The 25539-nt window shown below is 44.7% G+C and overlaps 1 protein-coding gene across 1 annotated transcript in view; it reads right to left on the bottom strand.

Annotated features, from left to right (window-relative positions):
• The window catches only part of ANO2 (anoctamin 2), a 283025-nt gene that overhangs the window by 170281 nt on the left and 87205 nt on the right, over positions 1–25539 (bottom strand). Inside the window, exons 7-9 of the mRNA XM_028150319.2 lie at positions 19210–19265; positions 17996–18037; positions 12225–12289 (exon numbers count right to left, since the gene is read on the bottom strand). Of these exons, the coding sequence (XP_028006120.2) occupies positions 12225–12289; positions 17996–18037; positions 19210–19265 (163 nt within the window). The remainder of the gene's footprint in view (positions 1–12224; positions 12290–17995; positions 18038–19209; positions 19266–25539) is intronic.

Below are 25539 nucleotides of genomic sequence, written 5' to 3'. Positions count from 1 at the left end.
GGCCTCAGACATTATACCTCTATCCCTCTGCCTTGTTAGTTCTGTTAGAAGATTTTGGTTCCTTTTTTATAAAAGGAGGGGATGGCTTTCAGATCTAAAAATCCTGAAGACCCCATGATCTATGACAACACCCCCTTTAAGGAATCAGATCTGTTTTATTCTGAAAGATTCTAGAGTCTTTTCACTATCCCATCTGAATGTCTAATGACATCTGTCCACTAACCTCCACCATCTGCCTTGGTCCCCTTCTAGGAAGCAGCCTGTGTGTCTCACCAACACAGTTTTCCTCCCTCAAAGTGTAGCAAAGTGGTTAAGATAATGGACTCTAGAGTCATACTGCCTGAGATTTTGAGCAAGGACTTACCAACTCGGTGCTGCAGTGTCCTCATCTTGAAAATGGGGGCAATGATTGGGCCGACCTCACAGGGTCACCAGGAAGATTCAACCAGGTTGTGCACATGAAGGACATGGTAATTCTTTTTCATGGTTGGTATAAGGGGAAAGTGCTATGTTAGCAATAGTCATCATCTTGCCCACTAAGCCATCTGCCACCAGTGAACAGGGAGAGATGGGTCCCACCCACTGATGACAATCTAGTGAGACTTGTGGGTTAATTTGGATGTGGAGGAATTAGGATAAGAAAAGAGACTCTAGGCTCAGAGACATAGTACCCAGAATGCTCACAAGTCCTCTCAGAAGGACAGAGGACATCTAAGAGGAAAAGTGGTTCTTCTCCCCAGACTCCCCACCTTGCCCCACCACACTGTTTGGCACAAAATGTACAGTCTCAGGTATTTTCTGGTGCCTCACACAGAAGAGCTTCAAGTTCTTTAAGAGTAAAAGCCAATAGATCATGTCAATGCTGCCCATATATATGTACCCAAATAAGCCAAACCCTCCAGATGTACTCTTTACCTTGGATAAAGTTCAAAGTCCTCCAGAAACTGGTCCCTGCTTCAGCCTGGTCCCATCATGCCCCCAGACCTAATGCTCCAGCACCCAACCCCCCTCCTCCAGCAGTGGGGCAATACACACAGTGGTGAAGAGAATTAACTCCAGAGCTGAACCTAAAAGCTCAAATCTTACCTCTTGCTAGCTGTGTGACCTTGTGTGATTTATCAACCTCTTCATGTCTCAATTCCTCATCTGTAAAATGAGGATAATAGTATCTGCCTCAAAGGGTTGTTGTGAGTTAGCAAATGTAAAGGGCTTTAATGGAGCCTGGCACACAGGGCGTACCAAGTAATGTCAGCTATTGTCACTATTGCACTCATCTTTGCCTGGCTCATCTTGACTTTCACTCATGTATCAAATCTTAGTTCAAATGTCACTTCCTCATGGTTGGATGGCATTAAATCTGTACTCTCATTACACCCCACATCCCATACTGTAACCCATGCCACACTTACAATTGACTACACATTATCTGTCTTCCCTGCTAGATCATAAGCTTCATGAGATTCAGCTATTCATAAGATGATCCTGATTTATACCTGTTGTTAAATTGGTATTCAGCAAATATTAACTTCTCTCCCCTTAAGAAAGAGTATACTTTTCTTAAGTATACTCTGTATTTGTGCTTGGCATGTGACTACTTTGGACAATGGAACACTAGTGGATGAGATGTCAGTAATGACTTAAAAGGCACTGTGTTGCTATTCCTTTCCTTGTGCTCTTGAGATTAATGATGAGAAGAACATGCCTGGATACCTTCTGATCTCAGGGGAGTGAGAAGAGCTCTAGAGACCTGAACACAATCTAAAGTCTTGAGCCAAGCCCAGCCAACCCTCAGCCTGAAGTAGAGTTTTTCCATTCAACTTACAGACACAAGAGCAAGAAAATGTAATGACTGTTGTTATAAGCTGCTGACTTTGGGGTAGTTTGTTATGCAGCATTATTGTGACAACAGCTGACTAGTACACTTAGCATAATTATTAATAGTGCTCACTTTCACTCTAAAAAGTATCCCAATTTAGATGATAAATTACCTATCACCCAAGATCAGTCCATGTCTATCTTCTTCATCACTTTAACACCAGTGCCTAAAACAGTGCCTAGGACAGAGAAAGTACTCAATAAATATGCTGGGTTAAATTGAACTAAGTTATATGTTGTCTTCAATCTCTTCCCCAAAACATTGAGTCTTCTTCCTAACTGGATGGTAAGAGGTCCGGGTTTGGGGGCTCTTCCTTCTATTTCTTTCACATTCTCCCCATAAACATGCTTCTGGATGGCTGCTGGATCATTGGATGGCCAAACTTCACCATCAACAAATGTAAAGTGAAAGAAAATGAACTCCAGCAAAAGGAACTGACATGAGGCATCAGGTGGGGCTTCTAGGAGGCTGAATCTGAATGGGGCAAAGAGATACCCTCAGTCTATGGCTAATTTACTTCTCTCCACTGAGCAGCTTGCCTTCCTGTCCAAAGGCTGAGGATTGGGCAGAATATCAACCTAAAGAAATACTGCCATTTTGTTAGAATTGATAACATTTAGAAACTAATCCATTGCCCTTATTCACCTCCAGATTAAAACACACAAATAAATATTTCAAAATCCCAGTCCTCCACTCCCCTCTCTGCCTCTCCTGACTGTGTTTAGTGAAATAGATTCTGTGAAAGAAACGGAGGAGGCCAAGCCAACAACCCTGAGGCCTGTGAGCCCTCAAGGAGGGTTTCCTGAGTCCCTTCAATGGGCTGGGTAACTCAGGCTGAGCACAACCCCTCCACAACTGAGTCAACAATTCTGCCAGGGGCAGACAGCAATCCTTGGCAGTTACCCAACTACTCATGTCTTTGAATGCCTTAAGATAATCCCAAGAAGGTACTGGAGGACAGCAGTCTCCCAGGCAGGGATCTTGAAGTTTTGTGTTTTTTTCTTGCTTTTGTCTGTGACTTCAAGACCCACAGAATGCTGTGCTTTTCCATTTCTAAACAGAGGCATGTGCCTGTGCAAAAAGCCTGGGTGTGCCGGGCTAATTAAATTTAGCTATCTTCTGGCTGTTGTTGTAACGTGTGCTCTGCCGATGTTATTCAATGTGTTAAGACGTTTTGTGTTTATGTTGGTTACATACCCATGTGGTGTGGGTGGAGAACATCACTCAAGGGAATATCATTAGCAGAAATGGGGAGCTCGGGGGTTCCAGAGACACGTGGTGAAACAGTGGCTCATGGGATCAAACAGTTGGGTCGTGTCCATGGTAACTCCTCATCCACATGTTAGTCCCCTCCCTCCTTCTAGGGCAAGATCAGTCCCTCAGATCTATCTCAGGTTCTTGACTCCCACAGACAGGATCACACCTGTATCACCAGCTTAGAGGTTTAGTGGAGGAGACACAAAGAGTTCAAGTCTCTCTGCCCAGGGGAGGAACTGTACCAGGTTCACAAGGGCTGAACTTTGGGACTTGCCCAACGTCTCCCAAGAGAAAGGATGAGTGAAAAACTGAATCCCGATGTGTCCACTCTCACCTCACAGCTGGAGTACATAAGTCCTCAAACCCTAGCAAGCTTTGTTTTGCCACCTGCCTAAATTCCAGAGAAACCACTCCACAGCATCTCCTTCTGTTCCCACTGTCATGATCCCTTTGTCTAGGACTTCTACCCCACACTGTCTCAAACATCTCCTCCAACCATTTCCTGGAGCTATGGTGCTCTCTTCTCAGCCTAATCTGAACCGTGTAAAACCCCAACCATATTTCTTCTCTCCTTCCAATCTCTAATTTCTACTCAGAACTCACATACCCCATAGTCTCATTTTTCTCTCATCACCCATACTCTATGCAGTAGTTAACCCCTTCAAAACCTTTCCCTGTAACCTTGCCCTTCTACATATAGCTCTGTGCAAGAGTTCCCTGTTGGGTGCTCCTTTACAGCTCTGTGACCTCCATCAGAAAAGTTCTGTATGCCCCATCATTACTCTCTAAGAGTCCTGTTTTCCTCCTTCTTTTAGCCTTGACACCATATCCAGGACAAAGCTCTTCATACAGTTGACCCTTGATGCAGGGACCCACCCTGTGTTGTTAACAGACTCTGAGCTCTGTTGTAAGAAAAATCTTTGATAGTCTGGGTTTTTCATGACTTCCCAAAGCAAGTAAGAAGAACAAAATGCAGCTCTTCACAGCAAAGGCACCAGCTGTATCATTTTCACTCTGGTCCCCTTTCTGAGGCTTCTTGAGTTTCAAAAACACCACTTCACTCTCACTGGGAAGCAAAAAGAAGACAATTTCACAGCAAAGGTAGACAAAAACCCACACCTAACAGGAGCCAGACTCCAGGACAGGCTGTGGAGGAGTTTTACCTGCTGCACAATGCTAACCTGCTTGGGTGTCTCATTGCTAACCCGGCAGCTGAGACCAAGAAGTAAATTAGGGTTGGGAAGGAAGCTACTCAGTTGAAAAAAGCAAGACATGACAGCTGACAACATAACAACATGGGAGAAGTCAGAAAAATAAAAGACTATGAAAAATAGAAAAGAGAAATTAAAAACATGGAATTCTGAGGTCATTTAACAGAGGCACAAACAACTTTATCTAGTTCAACAAGCCCTGAGAGTGACATGTCACTCTGCTAAGCACAGAGGAATGTTCACAATGATGACCCTATGGTGAAGTAGGGGTTGACTATGGTCAGTCAGCTCTGCCTACCAGCAGATCACATCAGTTTCCCCTCAGAGACTGCTAATTAATGGGATGAACATTAGACACCCAGTTCACCTGACATCCAACTGAATGGAGCTCTGTGTCACCTTCAGCCACGTGGCACAAAAGAAAAATCATAGTTTCCGGAGTCAGACAGGCCTGGGTTTGAAACCCAGATAAGTTGCTCTGTGGTTTGGGGAAGCACCTCATCTCACTGAGTTCATACATGGAGGTAAGAATACCCATGCTACAAGGGCCACTGGGAGGTGCAGAGTTCATGCCTACAAAGTGTGTAGTTGCAGTGCATTGATTTACAATAAAAAACAGTCTCATGATTATACAATATTTAGGAATGTTATAATTTCCCCCCAGGGAGCAGATAAATAATTACTTAACCAAGCCTGTGTCCACAGTATTTGTGCAAGTCTTTATCATAATCCTCATAATAATATCATGGGATGGGTAAGACAGGTATAATGATGCCTATTTCATAGCTGAGGAAACTGGGCTCAAGCGAGAATGGGTTGTCCAAATATTACATCAACTAGAAACAAAGCTAGAGCTAAAACTGAGTTCTAATCTCAACCCACTGCTCCCTGTCTGAAGGAACGTCCCCAGGCAAATACCTCAGGATCTGATAAACACATACACAGTCACTCTATCCATCTTTTAATTTAATAAGTGTTGGCCTCACACCTTCTCCACTTTCTTCCTGGAGTAGGGAGCTCATTTGTCTTCATATGGTTGTCTCTGCAAATTTTTAATGGTGATACTTTTCCTTTCCTGAAATATTTCCATCCTGGCTGAGTTCTTCTTTGAGCATGATGACCTGAGTTGGACATGTTTTGGTAAATCCCTAAGTGATGTGATCCTAAAATGTATTCTGAGAATTTCCAGGGTCTGTGGGTACTGCATGGATATTTCTAGATGACTAGTTTGGGAGGTTCAATCCCACCCATAGTCTTTTCCATATGCTGTTTCTCTACAGCCTCACAGTTACTTTTTTGAAAATTTTCTCCATCAATTTATCCCTTCATATCCCAGAAAAGCCCAGTGGTCATCCACAAGCTTGGAGATTGGACTTTGAACTTAAGCTCCTTGAGAATGAAGTCATGCTTAATTCAGTCCCATACCCCCAGTGTCTGACATATGGTCAGTGCAAAATCTGTGTTGGTTTAACTACACAAGTGAGGTGTGTGGAAGGGCCCTGCTCGGAGTTCCCCAGGCCAGTGAGTCCAGAAGAGGACGATCATGATGATGAGGTTGTGTGAAGAGCCTATGTCATATGAGGACATGCAGACAGGTCCAGGAATGTTTTGTGTAGAGGAATGAACTCTTAGGTATTTGAGGACTGATACTGATATAATCACTATTTTCAAATAATTTAAGGACTGAACTACATGACAGGGTACTTTTGTTCCTGGAGCTCCAAGGAGCAAAACTGGAACAAAAGGGAGGAAGTCAGCAGAGTTCTTGCTCTGGCTCCATGACTATTTGTCAAGGTTGGAAATGTCCAACAGACAAACAACCTGTTCCTGAGGCAAGGCACTACCTACTATAAGAAAAGTCAAGCAGAGGCTGAACACTGGTTAAATAAATATGCAGTGAGAGGAACTCTTTATGCCTTCATTCCAGGGCCAAGCACTGAGCTGGCTGACCTCCAAGCTCATCCCACCTCTGTGATGTTATGGTCAGATCCCCGGGTTACTGGGTACTGAGAATTTATTGCACACAAGGGCCAAAGAGATATGAAATATAAAGTTTGTCATGTATTTTCAAACTAATATCAGCTTCTGATCCTCCTTGAGATAGAGGACATGACATAAGTAGTCAAGGAAGCAGTGAGCTGGTGAGCCAGGTAACGCTTTCCTTCCCTGCTCTGCCTTTGCAATTCTGGGAGGCCATGGGAACATGTGCAAGCTACCTTGGGTCTTGGGATCCACCATCTGTACCATATGGCTGATACTACAGGAAGGAAGGTTAAAAGTTTGATCTAACAGGAATCGCCATCTATGGAAAGTTGTCTTGAGACTCCGGAGGCCCACCTCAGAAGACCTAGATGGCCTTTGGGCACAGCCTTGGACTGGAGCTGAGAGCACCATATTCCTAGTTCGAGTCAACTGACCAGCCACAGGCCACAACCTCCGGGAAGGTGCAAACTGGAAGGGAGTGACACTCAGTGGGGGACGAGAGAGGAAAAAGAGTAGGATAGAGCTACTTCACAGTTAGATTTAATAACCAGCCTGACTTATTTTTCTGATCTGTCAAATGGCCAGAATATAACAGCACAGAACACTGTTATCCTTGTTTCTGCCTGGTCTGAAGCAGCTTTTCTCTGTCTACTCTGCTCCCATACTCTCAGAGACAAAAGAAAAATAATCTTCAGAGCCATAAGAGATTTCCTTCCAGTCTGAAAACACTTCCCAGCTAAGTCCAATACTTCAACTGCTGAGGCCTGTGTAAATACCCCACACGTGTGCTAGTCCCCCACTTCACATTTCCTTAGCCTCCTCTCTTAGATCCAGCCTCACCTCCTTCCAACCCTGGATTCTCTGCTAACCTACAGGGCAGATCAAGGTGCATGGATCAGGCTGGCACAAAATTCACACAGGTGAGATTTGCAAGTCAAGTTTTTTATCTTACCACTCCCAATCAACAGGCAGGAAGGATCGGGCTTTCGGTCAATGTGGTTTCTGGCCATGAGTATCACACTAAACAAGAAATCCATAAACAGGGAAGCCCAGGCTGGCAATGAAGACACATTCAGGACCTTTAACCTCAGTCCTTCAGAAAGCAACACTCTAATTCAAGTGCCACCTCTTCCAGAAAGTCTTCCCTTATTCTGCTAATAGCAATTACTCTTCTTCTGTCGTCATGTACTATCATGTTTATACTCATATCCTTAAAAGCCCTCACTTCATCCTCTCTTGCACATGCCTGTCTTCCTACATAATTGCTAGATCCTTAGGGCACAAACTTCACCTTATTTATTGCTACACCACCCATGTTTCTGAGCACAGAGACTTTGCTCATGGTAAATGTCAGTAAATATTTATTGCATTGGGCTGAATGGCCTTTATAAATCCCAAGGAAGGATCAAGGAGGAGGCAGCAGGGCTCAGGAAACAATTAATCACAGGTTGATTAACATTGTTTCCTCTCCATCCCCACCCCTAAACCAGCCTGGCCTGCTGAAAAGCCTCCTAAGAAAGAATGTGGCTCCCTATCTCCCTCCTAGAGGGGTTGGATGGGGGTAGGGCCTAGAGACTGACCAAGAAGGATGGATCAAATCACACAGCCTTCTCGTGGATGAGAACTCTGGCAAGGAAAAGGACATCTGCCTTGCAGTAGGAGGAGGGCTAACCAATTCCTGTGATGCCAGGATCCTGGACAGGCTCCCTAAGGGCAGGACAGGCTCCCTAAGGGCAGGACAGGCTCCCTAAGGGCAGGGCTGGAGAAAGCTGGGAGTCTAAAATGGTAGAAATGTGTGCCAAGAGGGGGGCACATATCACTCTTGCTCTCCATAGATGATGCCCAAATGCTCGTGAGGATGGTATGACCCCTCAGGTTGTTGTGGAAGTGTTCATGTCTCAAAGCTTCAAGCCAGAACATTTTTTTAAAAATATGTTTTTATTAATTTCAGAGAGAGGAAGGGAGAGGGAGAGAGGGATAGAAACATCAAAGATGAGAGACAATCATCAATCAGCTGCCTCTTGCATGTTCCCTACTAGAGATCAAGCCCGAAACCCAGGCATGTGTCCTGACAAGGAATCGAACTGTGACCTCTGGTTCATGGGTCAACACTCAACCTCTGAGCCGTACCAGATGGGCTTATGCCAGAACATTTCTAAGGGAACTTCAGAGCTGCCCCAGGGACAGGTTTCATGCCCAGGGCCTGATTTTTAGGAAGCCTCACTCTTGAAGTGGGCATCCCTAAAAGAGATGGGAATGAGTGAGTGACAGCCACTTAGCCCTCTCCTGATTCAGTGTGCTGCCCATGAATAACCCCTTTGGTGAATTTCCCAAGACAACGGGCGGCAATCTCTTGAGCCTAGTAGGCTTGTAAACCCCTCTCTTCCTCATGCAGTGGCAGATGCTTAAAAATAAACATTTTGTACATAAACTTCAGCAAGTATAGTTAGGAGCTAAATCAAACTCAGATGTTTAAAGTCTGTTTTGTCTCACCCATATCAAAACTTCCAAGCTAAGAAAATCAGCCTGTGAGCAGACATTAATCCCAGTGAAAAGACAAGTCATGTTCCTGATGAACAGTGGATGACATCTGTACAAACCCAGAGGGCCCCTGACCCCCAGGTTCCCCAGGAAATCCAGGCTGTTTTCTTCCTGGGACATTGGGGAGTTAACCCAGAGCAGTACAGGCAGATACCTACTCCCCTGGCAGCAAGACCCCTTGTGCGGCTCCTAAAGGATTAGAAGAGCTGCTTCCCTCCAGCTAAGACATCCTATCCCTCATTGTCTTAGTCACAAACCGCATTTCTGCCAGGGCACAAGTGCTGCTGGCTGGATGTCCCCAGAAGAATCTACTGGGAGTGGGTCCCTGCTGGATACCTTCCTGGGGAACTTTCGAGGCAACTGTTGCGTGCGCGCATGCACACACACACACACACACACACACACACACACACACACACTCCACTCAGGCCTGCAGGCCCAGAGGTTTCTAGAGCAAAGGTGAAGAGCCCTGTTGGGCTGGAGAGACACATCAGCAGTCTCACAGTGCAGCCTGCTGGGCATGCCTGAAGGTGCAACAGGAGGAGGCAGGGGCCAGGGGTACAGGGTCTTGCCTCCCCTCTGCCCACTTTCACCATCTGGGAAAGGAGCCTCTAACCCCAAATATCAAGTTCAGGCTTGAAGACCTAGAAGAAGGCCTTCAAAATGTAAACATATCTCCCATCCCCACTGAGCTCTCAGTGCTTTAGGATGTTCCAAAGGACTGGCATGAGGGTGAGGGGCACACTGGGGTTTCTCAGGAAGAGCAGAAGCTCAGTGCTAAACACAGGAGCTGAGTACCCAAGGAAATAGGTGGGAAATAGCTCTGCTAGACCTTCGTCTGAATTATACTCAGCTTGTATCAGACTCCCCTGCCTCTGTCCATCTTTCAACACAGACCATATGGGTGCAATTTCTATGTGAGGCACCAAGAGGGTTCAATTCACATTAGGAAGTAGTAATGGAACAGCCTCATCACAGTGTGAGGCCACAGTGGCTCAAGGAAGGCAGCCACAGGCAGTTCTGACAGGTGGTAGCAGGAAAGATGGAGAAGTGGTGGAGGCAGAGAGAAATGATGCTGAGGAAGCACCGGGGGTGTGGTGTCAGAGAGAGGGCAGACAAGAGGAAGAAGGTGACTTTGAAAGAATCAGAGAAAGTAAAATGGGTTATTTGGAAGAAAGTGTGAAATGAGTTTAGGGTGGTGCCTGCAGAGTATGGGTAGCTGTTCCCCACTCCTCCACCCTAGTTGTCTCTTTACAAGCCCTCCAGCTGCCTTTTATTGGATTCCCTGTCTCTGCTTACCCACCTTTGCCCTTAATGCTCCTGTCCCACTTCTCTCTCCCCACTACTGTCACTCTCTCTCTCTCTTTCCTGCAGCCCCAGGAGGTCAGAGAGTTCCTTATATTACAGGGTAGACAACTCCCCACACACACTAGCCAGTGTCCCTTCCCTCCAGCCAGTATCTGAGAGATGCCTGAGGTGCAGCCTTGCCCCCTCTGGCCAAGCCGCTGGCCTAGCCCAGGGCTGTGGGAGCTCCCCAGCCATCTGATCCGTGAGGAGCAGTGGCCAGCCTCCAGCTCTGCAGTGCATCGTGCCCTGTCTAGACACATTTGAGCTCTCTGTGCTCAGGAACCGCCAGGCCCCAGAGCAGGGCTCTGCTCCAAAGGCAATTCTTCCCCTGCAGGTGAGGCTGCTTTGGTGGCCAAAACTGAGTGCATATTGGAGCCATTTCCCACTTAGCTGGCGGCCAGTCACCTGAAGTCTCAGGGGCACAGACAGGGCTCTCTAGTAAGGAGAATTTTTATTTTCTAATCATATTTTGAAAAAACAAATGAGTAGTTGGAGAAAACAGGCGACAGAGTGGGTGGCCACTTGAGATGCAGAGAGGAAGATCAAAGCCCACCAGGCATGGAGGAAGCAGCCTTGGTGTGGCCCAGAGAACAGTCTAGGTGGCCCGTGCCTCATGAAAGGCAGCCAGGGCCTGGGAGGTGTTGGGGGAGGGAGCCTCGGTCACAGGCACCCAGTGGCCCTGCTTCCCAACCCAAGCACTTTGGTTAACAGTCTTCAGCTGAAACAAACACCTGTTGTCAAGAGACATCCAGCCAAACTCCCAGCTCCCTGGGAAGGCACTCACAGCTCCATGTGGGAAGTGAACCTGCCCAAACTATGGCCCCAGGCTGCTTTCTTCTTCCAAGAAGCAGCTGGAATTTCTCCCTCTGGACTCAATCCTTCTGGCTGCTGCCCCCTTTAGAGTCCCAGCCCAAGGCAATCAGCCAGGAACATTCTCTGTGTTTGCATGCTGATTAATTAGTTCATTAGAAGAACCACAGTGACGCTGTGACAGTGAGTCCATTATTTCAGTCATAGGCTGAGAGTCCTCTTTTCCAAATAAGCATTCTCTATCAAATTTCCTTACAGATCCCTCAGTTCAGCCTCCCAATTTAGGGCAACCAGAATCCTGAAGACCAAAGAGGGGCATTACTTGCCCAAAGAAACATAGATCCCAGAGTGGCTCGGCCTGAAAGAGAACCCATCTCCAGACTCATCCCAGTGCTTTCCCACTTGAAGGTGTTGTCTCCCAATATTCCAGCTGGGAAAGAGGCTGAACTCTAAGAACACATTGAGTTTCTAGAACCCTCAACCCATTTTATGCTAGTCAGACTTAACTGCATTCTAATACATTCTTTAAAAGAACTCTTCACCAATGTTCTATAGAAGCTGGGGAAATTCTCGAGGTAACAGGACATCATTGTAGGGGCAATGTCACAATTATTACCAAAGCAATGTCACAGCTTCATTTGGATGACTAGCAAGTCAAAAGGAAGGAATGGATGCCAGGACCTGGTCTCTCCTCCCTTCTAATTTGGAGAAGCCATAAAAAAAACCATATTACCTCTCAGGCCAGCCAGCTTATTCCAGGTCTTCCCTTTTCTTGGTCAACACCATGGTTACTTGGGCATAACTCAAGGATCTGCTTCAACCAGATCCTTCTTTAGGACAATAATAACAGGAGTAATTCCATTCATTCCCCTCTCCCCCTACACACACACACACACACACACACACACACACACACACACACACACAAGAACAGGCAGGGACTGACCATAGTGCTGAAGGACCTCAAGATGGAAGTCATGGTGCATCCATCTACATTATCTGTTGCTCACACAGCCTCCATTTTTCTCCCTGTCCCTGAGTTGCTTCCCTATCCATAAAACACAGCAGTGAAATAATACAACCTAGCAAAGCAGATTTCTCTGCTTGACCAACAGTCTCCAGAAGCTAACGGGGTTGACAGATATATTTCAGGATTTGCATCTCTAGAGTCTTCCCAAGAATTCCCTCCCACATCTTACCTGATGAGGTCAATAGGTTGAAACTTATAAAACACTCCATAGCGTGCCCATTCTTGATACAGCAGCTAAACAAGAAAAATAGGGAAACAGATTAGAGGGGGGGAGCAACTGTTCACCTTTGTCTAACCTAGCAAGTCAAGATTTTACCCCCAAAGCCATCCCAATGGCTTCATTTGGATGACTAGCAAGTCAAAATTGAATATTCAAAGTCCAGCTTCTAGGACAGTTCTCATGAGACATCCACAAGGGAGATGTCCTAAGGCAGGAGGCTATAGAAGCTGACTTCTTCCCCAGAAAATAAAGGTGACCTTTGTCACACTCCAAGGTAATGCTACACCTACCCATCATAATCTTTCCTTCATTATTCCTTTGTCTTGCTTAGTCCAGCAAAATGAGCCCTGGCATTCTTTTATTCACTCATTTAACAAGTATTAATTAACATATACTATATACTAGGCACTGTGCAGACACTGGAACACATTCTAGAGGATAAGGGAGAAAATAATGCACCAAACATATCAGGCCATACCATCTTGTGATATTTCCACAGCAACTTTAGCAGAACTGGCATGTGGACAAATTTGTGTATCAGTCCCAAGGGCAAACCACATTTTAGTGTCAAATACCTGGCTAGCAATCTTCACAAGTCACCCACAAGTAAATGAAGTAATTTGGTAACAAAACATCACTAGACATCACCTAGCTGCCCAGGCTGAACAGATACTAGCACAGAATCAAATTATTTGTCTAGAATTGAGACTTATAACACAGTTACTACCTTGTTATGTTCTTTATTCTCCTTATACATCACATCTCCTTATACATCACACAGAATTCACCTGGAATTCTGTCAAGGAAAAGCTACCGCCATTGGGTACTTTGTATATCCAGTTCAACATCCCCCTACAGGAAGCCATCCTTTCACCTAAGTAACTTTAAAGACATTATATGAAAACTTCAATAAGAATTGGCATTCCTACTTAATGCCTATAGACTTTTATTGTCAGAAACTCTCCCAACAACCAAAAAATAGAACCAGAAACTACACAGATCCTGATAGAACAAACTGCATCCACAGTTACTACCATGTGCAAACTAGGAAACCAAGACACAAAAAAGGGGTGGCAATATGAATAATGGGCACAGGAAGATCTGAATTCATGAGCTTGGACTCTGCTCATTCTAGGCAGGTGCCACCTACTAATCTTACTGTTATTACATCTTCTTCTCCCCCTCATCTTGGGCATTTCTACTGCTCTGGGTTTTTATTCTCTCTCCCCAGTGCAAACTCTGGACTCACCAGCACCTGGTTGTCACAGTGACATCATTTGTGGCCCAAAGGGAGGCCAGCCTGCGTCAGGAAATGCAAGGCAAGTCCTCCCTTGAGGGCTGTGGCACGTCACCGCCTGCCTCAAGGGCTCTGCTCTCTAGAGCAAATTCCTTTCCAAGTCTCCTGTCCAGCCAGAACCTGAGCCTGAGAACACTTACATGCCACTGCCCTGGATGGGACAACTAAAAATACTCCAAGAAGTCAATATGGCCCAGTTAGCTCAGGCCCAAACTAAGAACCAAGCTCACAGGCCTTATCCCTGGTTGGATCCCAGACCTGCTATCAGAAACCTCCAGAAAGTCCCTTTATCAGTGTGGTACCCTCTAAGCACAGAGCTGTATCCATAGTTTATGGATAAAGATGAGGATGAGCCAAGAGAGCTGTTTGAGTTCCATGCAAAAAGGTGAACAGTTGCAAAATTGGACACAGGAGGAGATCATTAGGCAGACCCTGAAGAAGAGCTAGAGCTACAGAACAGCAAATCAGAGGCCTGGACACCCATGTGGCTCACCCAAGCCAGTTTATACATCCTTACAGGAGAGGTAGGGAGAGGGTAGAGAGTGCTGTAGACCCTTCCCTACCTCCACAAACATTTAATCACACACAATTAGAGACCAAGTGGGCCATGCTAAAGCCCAGGTTCCAGGGTCCCAGTCAGGGTGAAGGGAGGCATGCTCTGGGGTCTATGCCTATGGGGATTAGCGTGGTGTGAGGAAAGTTCAGAAGGACAACCACAGTAAATTGAGATAATCCCTTTAAACTTGCATAGTCTAGAATTTTCTAACGAAGCTCTTGGCAAATCTACTTCCTCTCTTAGAGCTCCAGCATGTCCTATACACCCATTGGCCAAGCCTGAAAGCAGATCAGGGAAGATCTGCAGCTCCTTCTTAGTGGACAGCGCCTTATTTCAGGGGTCCTGGGTGAAATTCCAGGCATGTTGGTCTGACCCCAAACCTTTAAGGCAGGAAGCAATAGCTCCCCTAGAGACCACCCCATCTGATTGATCACAGCATACAAGTGGCCCACAGGCTCCCTAGGGATTACGTTTGACAGTGGATCAGTTGGTTTGAGTATTTCTTGAGACTATAAAGGAACCCAACTGTAAAAAACATTCACACTGCCAGAGCACAGCAAGATGTTTGAGACTTGTGGCCTCCTCTCAGACCACAAGCTCCTCAGAGAGCAGCTGGACCTGCAACAGGCAGAAAGATGCCAGCTGTGGCCAACTGAGAGGCATGAATGGGACAGGGTGGACCTAAATGGGAGAGAATGGAATTCTATACCCGAATCCTACAATGACCTGTTTGAATTTTTTTGGCAAGTCACTTCAACTATCTAGGTCTTTTCCTTTAATAGTACAAAGAGAGTTGTGCAGAATTGGAAAATTAATCCTCAAGTGAAACCAACAAAATGAAGTGAAAACAAGAAAAATAACTTTTTTATCAAAAAGACAGACTGACTCTCTTTATACACCTTTTAGTGAGTCACTTTATAACTGTACACTAGAGAAAACAATTATTACCAAAAGCTAGAAAATCCAAGACCAAGGGTTTGAAATCATTCCAGTGCTTGGGTTCCCCCTGTAAATGGGTGGGAGCCACCAGGAGCCAGTGGGGTCAGACAGCCCTCAGCAGATGCTAATGGTCACTTCAATGGGATGCTTGAGAAAATTAGGCAGGTCTGGCTATTGTGGAATTGGGTAGTTGCTAGCAGCCAGGGGCTACCCATCCACACCCACACTGCTTTCTCTTCCTGCTGTCCTGCTTTCTAGAAAGGTGGGAAGCCCCTATGCTCCAGAGGGAGGAAGACTCTTTTTAATTACCTTCCAGGATGAGAGGGAGAGAGAGAAGAGAGAGAGAGAGAGAGAGAGAGAGAGAGAGAGCCCTCCAGGTGTTAGTTGGGGCTGAGACTATGGAGATTGCACAACTGCTTGAGGCCAGCTGGAAGGGAAGGAGTTTGTATTCTCAGGGGCCTCTGGGCTTGCCTGGAATCTGCCTACAGGAATCCTGGGCCTCAGGGAGATCATAGGAATAGCCACATATTGCAGGGAAGAGTGAAGGAGAACATCTAGGTACTGGCAGGATGGGCATTTTGAGATGCCCTTGCAAGTTATCCCTAGAGAGACCATCCCACATTGCAGCTTCCAACACTTCCCCATGTCCTCCAGCACCAAATTCAAGGGTTCTTTCTCCCTTTCCCTCAACCAAAATCCCTCCTGCAGCCCTCTCAATGGGCGATAGACAATTACAATGTAATAAAAACAAATAAATATACTGCACATATTCAAGGGATTGGCTCTTTCCTCTTTAGATTACCTTTAGACACCACCATAAACCACTGAAACTACAGGCAGGAACCCAGAACCCTGGTCAGATTTCCCCTCACCATGTAAACGAAGCTGTGTCCACCCAGCTTCAGGGCTCTGGCTGGAATCTTGACACCGAGGTTTTAGTCCTTACTTGACAAATGTTTTTGGGCATTGGAACCAGTTTCCTCACCTTGCTGGGTATGTTTCCCAAACCAAACAGACAGAAAATAGCTTCACTCTCACTCATGGTTTCTCTTTTCCCCCATCACATGTATTTCCCTAACGTGACCCTGGCAGAGGAAATCAAAGACACTAGGACTTGCCAGCAAACCCAAGGGAAAGCCACAAGAACAAAGCCTATTATCTTTCAAAGACACTGGTCCACCTTCGCTGAGCACCCTTTTGATGTAAACTTTGGGAATTATGCACCAGGATGCCTCTCCACCCTGGCTGGTCTCTCCCTGCCTCCCAGATTCTACCCAATCGACCAGTTGGGTTATGTATTAGGAATAATTCTATTGGCCTAAGAAAAACATTTCCTGGGAGGAAAATGTTTTGTTAAAAGGTTTTGTTGTTAATAATAATATAGCATTGCAAAGACAAATGTGCATATATTTTGGATAGTCTATACTTTCCTTCTCTCTGCCTCTGTAAAGATAAGAGAGGGCTGGATGATTTCTCCCATGAATTGCTGTGTGATTCTGGTCTGGAATGTTCCTATAAAGTGCTCTACCTGTACAAACTGGGTCACCACCCACCCAGCAGGAGGTTTCCTAGGTTGACATCAGTAGTGATCACTCTTTAAAGGGGAGGGATGTGAAATTAGAGAGTGGGAGGACAAAAAATGGTTGGGGTGAGCGAGGTGAGATGTGGGGCGAAATGCTTCCTCCTTTTCCTTTAAATCTGATCCGGGACTTTTCAGGAAATTAAACACCGAGACTATTAGCATCAGATAGAAAACAGATGAGGTTAAGACATCGAAATACTAGAGCAGATTCCCTGGGCAGGCAGAGAAGGGACATGTGTAAGCAATCACAGCAGTATTTCTGGAAAAGACCTTTTATGTTTTTAATACTTAACACTTCATAACAGGGACTAATAGGCAGGATAAAAAGAAGGCTGCTCTAAATGCAACTTGGGGGATGAATGATTTTCCATACAACAGAGTGCGGGGGGTGTAACTTCTTGGGCTTCAATTCTTCACCCCTACTGCCCTTGCCCACCCTCCTCTGCTCGCCATAGTTGCTGAAGGCTGAGGGAAACTGTGTGGGAGGATGGCATGGGTTGGGGGGTTGAAGCCAGATGTGGCATTTCATTCATGGGCTAGTTAAGGAGGCTGGGTGATCCTTAGCCCGCCATGCCATGGCAGGGAAGGGGTCACACCCACATGCCCTGAGCATCACAAACAGAATAAATGGGATCTAGGTGAGTGGCTGGGGAGAGAGTTGTCCATTCGGGAGCTGTGACTGGCATAGGAGAGATCCTTCCAAAGGGACCTTTTCCCTCCCCTAACTAATTATATTATATATAAACTCTAATTCCTAGCTGCCGGAATACACAGTGTGAATGAGCTTCCCTCTCCCTCAGATTTCTTATCTGAAAAGTGGGAATGGCTATACCCCACTTATCTGCCCTAAAGGATAAGAAGGAGAACTTAAAGATGACCCCCATAAAAGATAATGGCACGGAAAATAATGAATTTTTAGCAGGATTTGAGAGTCAGAGGTGTCCCAAGCCCTGTTTCTGTTAATTATGGCAGTGTTGTCACAGGTAAGGTGCAAAGTCTTTCTCTGCATCAGTTTCCCCATCTATAAATTAAGGAATTTGGACTTCCAGTGTTTCTCAGTTAAGGCCCTCTTGTCATCAGGAGTGGGATAATGCTTTTGTGTGAGAGGGTTAGCCTAGCTGGCCCATCAGGCACTTCATACCAGCAGTACCCCCATACACACAATCATGCCAATGACCAGAAATGGCCCTCACATTTCCAAGTGCCTAGAGGGCAGGGAGCAGTGGAAGGACTGCTGAAAAATATATAAGCAGATAAATCAAACATTTAGGACACTTCTATCTAGTTCCACACCCATCCATGGTCTTCCATGATCAAGCACTCGGTGCAGCATAAAGCCAGCTTACCTTTCTGTCATTCATGTCATCCCCTGGACTATCATATTCACCCTGTAGGAGGGAAAGAGATGCTAGATAAAGCCCATGGAACTGTTAAAAACAGAAAAAAGATTTTCTTTTTTCTTTTTTAACATCATCCCATTTTTTTCATTCTCATTGGAGGAAGGTCAAAAACATGATATGGTAAGGAACTAATGTTCCTTCCACTTTCTTAGTCATCAACCTTTGCAATGTTTCCTGTGGACAACTTCTCAGACAGATACTCCCCTCAGATGCTCCAGAGGTCAGCCTGTGCCTCCTCATAGCAGATACAATGGCACAGCCTGTGTCTGCAAATGGGCATATCACAGGAAATCACCCAGTACTGTGTTCTGCTCACCCCTGCCCATAACTGACTGAACCTAACCTTGTATATGCCCATCATAAAGATGTCAGTAAGAATCAGACTGTCATCTGGGGAATTCCTTCAGGCATTCAGGGATCCCCACCTCGGTCACCTCATTTGGCACGACTCTGTGACAGGTGCTAAAGAAGTCACCAACCAAATGAATAGTGGTGCATTTCATTCATGGGCCAGTTAAGTTCTTCATGAGTCAACTTGAATGTTATTACACTGTATTATGGGATGTTTATAACATTACTTCCAGTCAAGTAAAGCTTTGATTACAATCTGTTTTCTTCACTTAACCAAACTATAGTATACATAATTTTGAGATAGTTCCTTCAAAATGTTAAAATAAAATAAAAATATGACACTTAGTATATATTTGCATATTAAGGATGAGGAATTTCACATCCACACAAAACTATCATATACAAACATCACTTTCAATTATTTAAGGACCTGATGGTCTAGGTTGTGTGTTATCCAGGCCATAAGCTTTCCTTCCACCGCCATCCACCCATTTCCAACATCTCCTCCCTTTGACCACTTGCAGGGCCGTCTCTGCCTTCTCACACTTTCCCCAAAAACAAAAGCAGGGAGTGTAGGGAAAGCTCAAATAAAACCAGTTCATTCTGCCTTTGGGGAAATAACTGGACAGACAACTGGCAAAAATCAAACTGGGGCTTATGGTCAGTCATGAGCTGCCCAGAATCAGCCAAAGTATTTTAATGTCATGATTCATTTCTGCCTCACCTCGCATATATCCGCCCACTATGTTGCCTGTGGTTTTCAAGTTTTTTAGGCCTTCAGGGAGTGTGCCGACAGAAATGGTACTTACATCATGAAGAGGGTAGGCCGCCTCATAGATATTGTTTGCTATCAGAAAGTTAATGCCTATGGAAGAAAGGAAGATGAAAATAATAACTCTAGGGCAGGAGTTTCTTTTAACACATATTAAGCCCTCACCCACCTCTCAGCTGAGAATCACTGCACCCTCCTCTGTGGCCTCCCAGTCTACATGCGTTTTTATCGAGCTTTAGTTCTTAGTGTAAGAGCAATATTTTTTCATTTCCCAAATATGAAGTTATGTTTTGATATCAGACAGGCTCTCTCAAACTTCGCATTCCTCCTGTCCTCACATATTCAGATCTCTCCAGTCCAATAACTCTCCTCCTCCACTGCCCCCACGATGCCCACCATTAGTTGAGAATATCTATGTTCAATGATAGCATAGGGATGACTATATAAATTACTGTAATTATGATCAATGAAAATATGTCCCATAGCACTTTATCTGAACTCCCTTCTGACACCTCCCTGTTCCTGCACAGAGTGGTGGTTAGTCCTGTCCATGGCTGATCTGTGGACCATGAGCTGTCTCACTTAGGGGTATGCAGGGCAGTAGTTCTCAAAGTATGATCCGGGGAACCCTGGGAGTCCCCATGACATTTTCAGTGGGTTTATAGGTCAAAACTATTTTATATAATAGTACTAAGATATTATTTGCTTTTTCATCTTTCACGACTATACATTGCAATTTTGTGACGTGATGACATCATCCCATGACAGTTGATGGAATGTATGTTTGCATGTTCTTGAGCTTTAAACGTTTTTCAGTTTTAAGTTTTAATGCAATAAATATTAATCAATATAACCCACCTAAACAAAAGTCCTTTGGGCACTCTCAATGGTTTAAAAGTATAAAGGGTCTCTGAGACCACAAAGTTTGAAAAGCCACACAAGGAATTCATTTTTTAATCTCAATAGTATTTCACACCACCAGCCAATAGCAAGCCTATGAAATATATGTTCAATGAATCAATGGCTCTGTCCCTTTAGCTCTAATATGCTCACAACAGAGAACCTTGAGCTCAGCATTGAGGCATGGTTATTGTTTCATTCATGATTTTATTCAGCGGCTATGAAGTGGTCTACATGTTCTGCCTGACTCAGATGGGAGGGATTATTATCACCAATTCCAGCACCGAGGATCCAGCCATGCTGGGAGGCACACTTAATCATGGGGTGTGTGGGGAGTCTCTGCTACACAGTGATTTCCCTCGTCTCAAATGCACTTTCTACCCTGAATCATTCTTTCCAAAGAGACTATAGATAGGAGTGAGATGAGGAGAAAATTGGTTTTGGAGGGAAACACATATGATATCTAAACTCTTAAGTAATCTGCATTTTCAGGGCTCTGAATAAAGGACAGATTTGGATAACAAATCTAAACAGTTACTCATTAAAATTCATGATTTTTCACCTCCCATTTCTACCCAATGCCCCACCTACAAGCCCAGAAACCGCTGAGGCTCTTAAACAATCCTCTCTCCTCTGTCAGCTTCCCCTTCCTCAAATCTTGTGCCTATTCACCTCAGTTCTGGGATACTGGATGCCAGAAAGACCAGCCATGGGCTCAATGGGAACGGAGGCCACAAGGGGCACTCAGCAGAAGTGGCCATTTTCCAGTGAGTTGAGAGCTGTGTTTGGTGCAGCGGCATTACCAAAGGACCAGTCCTTTACTGATTTTGAGTTTCCTCCTTGGCATGAACATAAAACATCAGAAATAACTCTGGGGAGTAGGGGGATCAGAGGTTGGGTAAAGAGAGTGCGGGTTGGGGGAGGGGTGCCCCAAGCCTCAATGAGCTGCAGATTTGTCCTACTTGCAAGACTACAATTTCACTCTGAGCATCATTAATCAGTTCAAGAGCCATAACCACAGCAATGTGAAGCCACCCTACAATAATCAAGGGGAGGAGTCCCACGTCGGGAGGGGGTGGGGTAGTTCAAAGCTACACAAGGGCTGTCAACATGGATAGAGGCTGAAGCATCACAGGCGGGTAGGTCTTCAACTAGACCACACCCCACGCACTACCCCACCCAACCTCTCCTCCCCTCCCCTATGCCCCCACCCCCGCACCCCATGGTTGCCATGGCAGCAGTATACACCCTGAAGACAGTCTCAAAACTGCATGGGAAAAGTTAAACAGGTGTTGAACTCTTCTGCTAATTCTCAACTTTGCTGAGCACAGTAGCTGAGTGTCTGAGAGAATTAGGCTGACAACCTGAACTCCTGGGTCCTACTGCCAGATCCTCAGAAAGATTTCAAATCATTGGAGGTCTAAAGCTGTGCACCCCACCCCCATCTCAAATAAAGTTTCCTTTCCAATGCATGCCTAAAGCAGGCAGCTCACTTCACTTGTGGAATTTTGTGTGTGCAAAATTGTTTTGTGTCCCTCAAAGGTCTACAAGGTACCTGAAATCAGAGAGCACTCCCCTCTCACCTTTGCCTCTTATTTATAGCACCTAGTTCCCTGCTGGGAACACAGAAAGAATAATGGTTGTTACAAATAACTACCCTATGGCTAAACTTATCTCAGTGACTTTCCATTTATCACAGGCACCGACCTTCCTCACTATTTCAGTTTTCTTTGGCAATCTATGCTGATGAAGAAACTTTAAACTCCAATTCATTAGTCCACTTCCTAAGAGAGGAAGCCCAACAAATGGTTCTTTGCCTTGGAGCCAATATGATTCATGTGATCGTAACCCAGATAACCAGAGCCCCCACATGCAGTCATGGAATGTGTCTCTGTCTCCCATGGCTATGGACCTCCCCTTTTTCAGATGGTATCCTATGGGCAATCCCAATCACTGGCTGCTGAGCAGAGGGAGGGAATAGGACATAAAAGAAAGAAGAATGGGGGGGCGGAGGCAAACTGCAAAGTCACGGTGCATCCACAACTTCACCCAAGAATGGGAATTGTTTTGGCCTCTTGAGTCACCCACAGACTTCAGAAACCAAGATTCTACCCCCAAACAAGCATGAAAATTGGTTTGAAAGAAGAAGAAAATAATCAAACATTTTTTTTAAAAAAAGAGTCTCTGCTTTGAAAATTGAAATTCTGATTTTTTTTTCCTTTCTTTTCAGCAAAAATGGGTTAATTGGTTCCATCCATGTGGCCATAATGGCAAAGCTTTCTTCTTCAGGATCACGTCTATAGTCCTTCCTCTCTGCTCTAGTATCAGGGAGAGAGATGCCCAACTTCTTTTCCCATTACTCCCAGAAGGGGGGCCTGGGAGAAGGGGAAAGCATGGAGGGTGTTCTCTCTACCCACAGAGAGGAGCAGTGTCTCGGCTCCAAGCACAGCTCACTAGGGACACCCTCCCTGATCCCTCAGTCCCATCAAATCACCAGGTACTTCATACCTATTGCTGTTAGAACTGTAACTCTCAAAGGACAAGGTTTGTGTTTCCTCTTTGCTCATCACTGACCACAGCTCTGCACAGCCTGATCCAGCCAGATAGGTCAACTGCATCCATAGGGTCAGGACCAAGGGACAGAGCAGAGCGGGCTTGGGCCCAAGACTGGTACCTGAAAACACACACTCATAACACAAACCTGAGGCCTAGCATTTAGCTTCTGAAACATCTCTGGTTTCCTGGACACGAAGGATCAATCAAAGCACAGTTTATGGTCTACCTCCCAGAGAGAGTCTTATTAAATCTGCAAATGGCGCTGGGTGACAGGGACTAAGCTCTAGTCCTTCCAGGCCAAACTCAAAGGAAACTGCTCCATCGGGACAGGTACTTAGAGGAACAGTGCTGAACTCCTGAAAACCCATTTGGTTTTGATCCCCCCAGAACAGGGCCCAATCCACCCGGCGTGCTGCTTTCATCCCTGCACTCCAGCCGGACGTAAATCTAAACCAGAGCCCCCAGACGGTGCACTGAGCAGAGACTATATTTACCCATCACCAAATTGTCTTGACATGTGTTTAATTACTTAAATGCCTTTAATCCAAAGTCTTTTCTTCTAACAAAATATAAACCAGTTCAGCTGCATGAATGATAAACCAGATGTTTACAGCACACAACATGGTCTGGCTTCAGTCAAAATAATTAAGACATCGTCTCCTGAGTGGGGAGGGGAGACGCACAAAGCATATTCGTGTAAATGCTCTGACACCAAAGTGTCTATGAAAATGTAGCTCCATCAATCTGCAATTCTCTGTCCATGAAAAGGCAACAACGACTTCCACATGAAGGAACAAAAAAGGTGTCCATCCTCCTCGGACGTGATCATGGGGGCTTAGGTTTCTTTCCATGGTCAAGTGTACTTTAAAGGCTTTCCATGATGGGGTAAACTCCCAGACCCTGAAAGCTGGCTTTATGTTATGATTAAGGAGGCATCATGGGGCTGGGCCAAGTGTGTGATGGCTCACATGCTACTGCCAGCATGCAGAACCAAAACTCACAAATATATTTAGTCTCTGAACATCATGTGTGCATTGGTCCATAATCCCTCACTTCTAGGGGTAAATAAGAGAGAGATTCCCTATCCACACCTTTGTAAATGGTCTCTCTATTACTATTCCCAACCTAAATTTTCCTGATTTGAGTGTGTCATTTGTTTCTGATTCTCTGGAGTGGCTCCCATCATGTCTTTTTTTATTATTTGCTTTCTTTGTATGTATCTCTCTTGCCAGACAACCACGTGGCTTATTTCCTCTTGCCCTCAAATGTTAATTCAAAAGTAAACCCGCCCCATAAAGGCAGGGATTGATGTCTGTTGTGTTTGTTTGATTCCCTACTCTATTCCCTTAGTTCTAGAATCTGAATGACACATAGTTCGTACTCAATAAAAATTTTTTTTTTGAATGAATAAATGAATCTAACATTGGGCAGACCTCAGCTTCCACCTCTCTGGGAAACCTTTCCTAATAACTTTATTCATTTATTAATTGATTAAAGAGCTATGAAGACAAGCTAAGGAACCCAAGTTCTAAATCTGGCTTTGAATCTCTAACCTTGGGCACCAAGGTAATCCCTCTATGGTGAAATGAGTTAACATCTGTTGAACCTATTTTGCATGGTAGTGTACAGGAAATAATGAGAGTAAAAGTGCTTTGAAAGCATACAGCTAGACACATGTGTAAAGGGTCCTTATTACTTGGTCCTTATATATTTGTACAGACACCTCTTATCTGGTTATCCCAGCTCTCACAACAGAGAGCTCAGAAGAAAAAGTATCTAGATCTCATAAAATCTGTTCCCTAATGTTATGTGAATGTACTTTAACCACAGCAGAATCCTTCAGACGCTCCTTCACTCTCTCTTTACCTAAAATTCTAACAAGCTTGTGTTTCTGTCTCCCAAACAGCAAAGCAAAACTGAAATAATAAAACTCAGAAAGGAAGCTAACCTGGGTCAAAAATTCAAGAAATCAAAGAGTGTGGAGCAAGCAATGCTTAAAGAAACATTTAAAAAAAAAAAAGTATGTTCTTAGTAATGATCCTGAATCATCCAGAAAAGTTTACTATGCATTTATACAGGGAATATATGCTGACCTATCCTATATAATAAAAGTCTAATATGCAAATGGACCGAATGTTGGAACGACCTGTAGCTATGACATCTACTGGCCACCAGGGGGCAGATGCTCAATGCAGGAGCTGCCCCCAGCCCACAGACCCCAGGCCAGCCAAGGTGGGTGCCAGCAGGAGCCCTCCATTGCCCCACCAGTTGCCCCACAGATAGGCCCTGATCACTGGCCAGGCCTAGGGAACCTACCCATGCACCAATTTTGTGCACCAGGCCTCTAGTTATACATAAGAAAGCAGAGACTAGTATGAGAAATTTAGAAATTTTTCTATACAAAAAGATGTTGCTGAGAACACCAAGAACTAAACCACTAACCATATTCCCCTTTCACTTTGGCTCAAGGTCAAATTTGCAGCCCAACTGCAGAAACTAGAGGGCCTTATGGTTTAAATATTTGTAGTCTATTTTTTTCTTCTAGTTTTGACATTCAATTTTAATTTGTGCTTTTCCTGTTTCTTATTTTTTAATTTATTATTTATATTATGCTGTTTTATTGTTTTTCTTGTAAGCCACCTCAGAAATTTTATGGAACAGAACAGGAACATAAATAATTCAATACATACAACTTGTATACAGCTCAATGCTTTGCAAAAGCAGTCATTCAAAACAATGCATTTCTCACAAAGAAAAGAAGTAATAATACTAAAAAAAAATGAGAGTATTTCTGAATTATTATTACCTTTAGTACTTTTTTTCATCTTCTAATTCTAATCTTTATTATCTTTCCCATCTTTTAATTTCCATTGTAATCTGGTATAATAGGAAAGGGAATAAGGCTCTGTAC

This window comes from Eptesicus fuscus, chromosome 7, assembly GCF_027574615.1.
Source record: "Eptesicus fuscus isolate TK198812 chromosome 7, DD_ASM_mEF_20220401, whole genome shotgun sequence".
NCBI lineage: Eukaryota > Metazoa > Chordata > Mammalia > Chiroptera > Vespertilionidae > Eptesicus > Eptesicus fuscus.
This window is presented reverse-complemented; position numbering and strand designations above follow the sequence as displayed.